General features: G+C 49.4%; 1 protein-coding gene across 4 annotated transcripts in view; it reads left to right on the forward strand.

Moving 5' to 3' along the window:
- LOC121096740 (S-adenosyl-L-methionine-dependent tRNA 4-demethylwyosine synthase TYW1-like) overlaps positions 1-5324 on the forward strand; it is a 107279-nt gene extending 101955 nt beyond the window's left edge. For all 4 annotated transcript variants that reach the window (XM_040613199.1, XM_040613189.1, XM_040613174.1 and 1 more), the window contains exon 16: positions 1690-5324. In XM_040613199.1, the coding sequence (XP_040469133.1) occupies positions 1690-1911 (222 nt within the window). In that variant the 3' untranslated portion in view covers positions 1912-5324. The remainder of the gene's footprint in view (positions 1-1689) is intronic.
- Positions 5325-6000: the final 676 nt, after the last annotated feature.

A 6000-nucleotide genomic window follows, 5' to 3' on the forward strand; every position in this document is an offset into this window, starting at 1 on the left:
TTCAGCTGAGTTCAGATGGCAGCTTTTTTGTTCTTTATGTGCTAGGTTTCTCTTGGTTGGCCTCAAGGCTATCTAGGGACCCATCCGACCTGTTAGGAGTGCTCCATACCCATTGTGGGAATAAACTCAACAGCCTGTGTGCTGAACAGCTCTCCTGTGTGCCATGTGTGTTAAAAGCTTTGCTGGATCCTGTGGGTTGGTTGGTGTGTCGTGCCCCCCCCCCCCAAGTTTGCATAATAATTTGCTGAGTTAGTGAATCAGATCTGGGGGGAACAGGTAGTCCTATGCACGGTGTGTGAACGCGTCACCAGCACCTCCACACACACTGGGAAGGAAGTTCAAGTCTCCTGAGCCTGGATCCTGTTTGGGACCTGCTGCTTTACAGGTGACGTGTTGTCTCCTCTATTGCTTTACTGGTGGCTGCACACACTGGAGAGGCTGTGTTGCCTCAGTGAAGCATGGCCTCCACCTTGGCGTATAAAGAGTGAGCGTTGGGCAAGTGTATTTACCGTGAGACTTGTTCCCCACTGTTATGACTCTGCAGTCTGATATCTCTGCTCTGTGTGGAGAGGATGACTCCTGCAAGAATTCATTGTAATTATGCAGGCAGCAATAGATTAGCATTAGCAATGTTTGACTGTAAAATTTTGTGAGTGTCAGCATTTTTTCCAACCAAAAAAGCTTTTAGCTCTTGGGCAGAAAGTCAAGTGCCATTTTAAATCCATAGCCATTATGTTTTTGAAAAAAACAGGGAGTCAGTCTTCCTCTTTTTTTTGGGGGGGTGGGGTGGGGATGAAATGCATAATAAGCTCTTAGTTCAGATAAATCCTGCTTGAGGATTCAGTCAAGGATGTTGCTAAATTAGCAGAGCAGGTCTGCTAGACAAATGCAGCTTCAGCTTGTCAAAATAAACAATATTTTAAAATTCTCGTATGGAAAGAGGATTCGTGTCCTTAAACTTTTTTATCTTTCCCTGTTCCCAAACACAGCCCTCTTGCCCCTTTCAAAGAACCAAATCCATGCCGGTCACCACAATACATGGCTCTGGCACTGCTCCTGTACCGTTTTGCTAGGCTGTGGGTGTCTGGAGTCAGTGTCACATGCTCTGAACAGGGGTTTTGGTTGGCCTTGGAAGGATCTGTTTATCGACGGGTGCCTGGCTATCACTGTTATTTATATGTTTCTTCCAGGGCTCTTCCAGTTCTCCAGGCCAAGGTCTTTCAGGTATAAGTGACACCCGGCAAGGGCAGACACGCCTGGGAAGGCTTTGGGATGCACCATGGAATTGTTCTTCTGGCAAAGTGGGGCCGAAGTGGTGGTAGGATCTGGTACTTTGAAGGGTCCAGCAAAGCACCCAACAGTCAAACCCTTGTAGACAGCTGGTAGACAGCGCTAAATGGCTGAAGCTGTAAGAAAAACAGCCATCCTGTATTTGTGCGTGGTGTCAAACCGTGTGGTTATAGTGTGGCTCAGAAACAATGAGTTCTGGGTATTTGTCCACCTAGATTATTTTTTTTCCTATTAAAGCAGTTATCCCGTGTTAGCTTCTGGATAGCTTTACCCCTGGACCTTAATGTGGCTTGAAGATTAAAAAAAGACTACAGCTGGGTAACCAGTGTCTTGTAGAAATGTGGTATTTGGTGGTACTCATTGCTCCCTGGCTCAGTACCATGTTTCTTTTCCTTCCAGTTCAAGATCAACGGTGAGTGGTGCACCTGGATCAATTACGAGCGCTTCCAGGAGCTGGTGCGAGAGCACGAGAGGAGCGGTGGATCCAAGACTTTCACAGCAGCTGATTATGCAGCCAGAACTCCTCGCTGGGCACTGTTTGGGTCCAAAGAAAGGGGATTTGATCCCTTGGATGTAAGATACCAGCGGAAGAACAAAGCAAGAGACATCTCTGGGTGCTGAGGTTAAGTTGGGGCTCACTGAACTCTGGGATGGATGGCTGCTGAGTTTTGATCTCCGTTTCTAGGCTAACACCAATTTTGACCTATTCGCCTAGATTTTTCTGACATTTGATATTGAGAAGGAGGGTAAAGCCTTTATTTAACCCCTCCCTCCTGTTTTTAGAGTTTTTTGGATGAAAATATTTATAATACTATCTCAAGATAGATCACAAATGGTGCATGCCAGCAATTTATCGTAACTGGCAGTGTGATGAGGGGGGCAGTGGCTGTGGTCTCCACAGCGGAGAGTATTTGGAGTTGGGAATGGAGGGGGAATATTCGTGTGATTCTGTGCCCCGCTGCAAGGAGTCCCCAGCCTGTGGTGGCACCCAGCTCTGCAGCAATACGTACCACATCCATACGGACTTGTGCCAAGAGGATTTCAGTGCTGTGAGGTGATTGGACCTGTGAAGGTGGGACTGCAGACGGATCTGGATCTTAAAGCCTGAGCCCTGCTGGAAGTATCACTGTACAGACAGTAACACAGATTTATGTGTGTTAAACACTGGTGCCAGTTCCTATAAAAACCCCATTCCATCCCCAAGAAGGTAAAGCTTGGGAATGGTATAAGTAACAGCCCCTGTCAATATCATCTGCAACTTATGATCTCCCTCCAAATATCTTCCAGTTTCATGGGTTTGGCAAAGAATATTTTCTGAGTAGTTTTATCCCACTCCCCCAGCAGCCCTAAACACCACATATAATTCTTCAAAGGCCTGTTAGGCTCCCGCTGTGTGTGTCCAGTGTCCTGCTCATGGCGAGGACATGCTGTGGGGAGCCAGCAGCCCTGGGCATCAGCAGATGGCTTCCTTCACCCAGGCAGGTCAGCAGTGTTGCTCCTGGTTTGGGTAGAGGCGGTAGTTTGATGTAAACAAAACCTGAATCCACTTGAGATCTCTCGTGTCAAGAAACCAACTCTTTTAGTTTGGAGAGGTGGCATCTAGGCACAAGGTCCAGTGACATGTCCCTGGGTGTTGCTTTTGGAGACCCTGGGCTGTGCCTGGCACTGTTCAGAGGCACTGCAGGCTGGCTGGAAAATTGCATTTGAATGGGAGCAGAGCGGGTTGTTTTCTGTTGGGAAAATCCCGGCTTTCATGTGTTGATAACCTTTCCCTTTCTGTTTATGCAACATCTGTGTCTGCTGCAGTCCCCAACCAGCAGCGTGCAGACGCCTGGAGCAGACCCCCATGGCCAGCAGTGCCTTCAGTTGCCAAATGGCTGAACTTGGCTACAACACTACCGCTTCCCAGCTGGTCTCCCGTGCCTCTGCCGCTGGCTTCCCTGAGGCCCGAGGTGCGGTGGCTGCTCTCCTCCCTCGCTGCGCCCAGCCAGCCTTTTGGGGTGAATGGGCCGCCGTGTGGGAGGGCAGTGGGCAATGAGGCTCCTCCGTTTCCTCAGGCTGCTGCGTGGTGGCTTGACCTGCTTCAGCTAAAGCCCTTCGGCAGAGGTGGCTGGCTGAACCAGCTGCAGAAATAGCTTTAATTTAGACCCCGAAGTGTCAGCTGGTGGGGAGAAGAAAGTGCAACCACACTGGAGCATTTTTGTTTTCCTGTTGAGCATAGATCGGAGGTGTTCACAACACTCCCACCTTAATGGTGAGGTCCATAAGCCTGCAACTCCCAGCACCCATGGTGCTGTAGATGGTGAGCGTTCCTGAGGTTGTGATTTCATTTATTTTTAAAAGAACTTAAAACTGTTAAAAGTGTTTCTAAAGAAGAAAGTAAATAAAGCAATTTTCCCTAGAGCCCTTTTGGTATGTCACTGCTGTACAAGACTTTGTAAGAGGGGATGCTAAAGGGATTTTAAGGAGATCAAAAGCACAAATGTTGCAGAATATCTTTTTTCTTAATAGCATATGGAGTGGAAGGGAGAGCACGTGTGTGCCCATAGATGATGGAGAGGGCTTGGCAGATGGCAGGCTGCTCTAACAGGTGGGTCACCCAGCTCCCCTCCCCAAAGCACTGAATGGAGGTTGGAGGTGGTCAGAAGTTACCATGCTTCCTCAGGCCAATGCCAAGCAGCACACAGGTGGCACCAGCAAGGCCTGAGGTGGGACAGGACATTTTCAAGTCATGTTCCTACGACAGAAACCTGGCACGGTAATGCTGCTGCTTTGTGTGCGTTGCATCACCAAAGTCCAGCTGTGGGACTCTCAGCCCCAAGATGTCTGCGCTGCGTGATTGTATCTGGCTGGAGCCTGAGTTTGGTGTCTCAGGTGTCCCAGCAAGGCTGGTGAGACCCTGTGCACAGACCTCCATCTATCATGACCCACCTCAGAACCTGCGCCTGGCATGAGCCAGTTCATGGTGAGATCAGATCTGAGCCGCTAGTGCTGCTTCCTAGCTAAGACGTCTCTGTGTGCTTCATCCTTTACAGCCCCATTCACAGGAGCTGGCAAGTGCCCAATTCATCTGGGAGGGCACCTGTTTATTGCCTTATTCCACCTGAAAATGTTTTTTTTTTGTGTTCTTAGTGGTACTTTCTGCTGTTCAGTGAATGGTGGAAGAAAGACATGGACTCATTAAGGGCAATGAAAAGTCCAGGTGAGGATCTTCGTGTGTTTGGTTCAGCAGTGGGCATCTATCTTCAACCAGCATCTCCAAAACTACTTTTTTTTCTTGCTTTCCCAACCATATTTTCAAAAGAAATGGGAAGTGAGTCTTAGGGACTTGGTTTCCTTAAAGACCTGGCTAGAGAAAGGATGCTCTCCTTTTGCCTTGTGGAGAAGGATTGCCCCTTCACTGGGGCAATCCCATCCTCTGCTCACTTGCTCCCCTGTTCTCTTGGTCATGTTTGATGCCATTTAACTCCCATCTGGGCTTTGGGCTGAAGGTTAGCAGCGCAGGAGGGCCCAGGTGCTCCATGCTGAAAGATTTGAAGCTGTTAATGGGAAAAACATTTCTAGCAAGACCTGTTCTCCGACTCCTGTTTCTGCTGGGAGGGATGGTGTATGGAAGAAGTGACTTCTCAGCAGCTCCCAATGTTGGACCACATTTGAGTTAAAAACTTGTTTTCTGGGCTTATTTTTGCAGAACTAATGCAGTTCAAGTGAAAATACCAGGGGTGAGATGCAGCTGCCTGAATACAGATGTTTAGTAGGTGCAGAGGCTTTTCCAGCCACCAGCTGTGCTCTGCAAGACTCCTGGCAGGCCTGGCTCCATGTCTGCCAGCTGTTCAGGGCATCTCCCAAGCCACCAGGTGTGCACATTTAGGCTGTGGTCTTCCTTTTCTTCTGATCAGCTGTGGGATGATGGTTATCCTTGTTCCTCTGTGTGAGCTTCTGTAAAGGTAGAGCATGGGGGACCTTCCTGTAGCCATGCCCAAGGGAAGGGAAGTTCTTCATGCCATAAATAATAAAGGTCCACAGATATTTCAGTGCCTCTTCATCAGCAGCCTCCTGTGGGGTGGGTTAAATGAGGTCAGTGGCAGCTTAGGCAAGACGTGAGCTTTTTGTGGGACTCTTGTTCACCCTGGAGCATCAGTTGTGTGTAGGTGCAGATGGAGTTTTGGGCTGGTGTGTTTGGTGTCCACCATAACCCACAATATTCCTCCTGATGGGTGCCAGCCCTTCTGCACCTATTCCTCCTTCCTAGGCCAGACACCTCCATGCTGCACACACCTCCCTGACAGGTGAAGAAGCCATCAATCACTAGTGCGCACCCCAGTCCCTTGTTCCTACACACTGAGCCCTGGTAGCAGCCGGTGCTGCCCAGGCAGGGGTGGTCCCTGTGCCAGCGGAGCCCTGGGGCTGCCGGCCTCGACGGCTGCCGTGGTGGTTAGCACTTCATGTAAAATGCTCTGTAAAACCCTGACAGTGCCTTCCCTTAGAAATCCTAGGGGAGCCCTAAAGAAAACTGTGTGTTTTCTCTGTGCTGTGGTATTGGCACTATTTCTTCTCCAGCCCCCTTGGGACACACAAATTGCTGCTGTCCCCATTACACAGTGCTTCTCCACGGGCCATTTGGCTCAGTTGAAATAACTTGTTGGCGCTGTAAGAGGCCTCTCCCTGGTCCTCCCTGTGTCCTCACGTTCCCTCCATCCTTCGCCCTGA

This window comes from Falco naumanni, chromosome 1, assembly GCF_017639655.2.
Source record: "Falco naumanni isolate bFalNau1 chromosome 1, bFalNau1.pat, whole genome shotgun sequence".
Lineage (NCBI taxonomy): Eukaryota > Metazoa > Chordata > Aves > Falconiformes > Falconidae > Falco > Falco naumanni.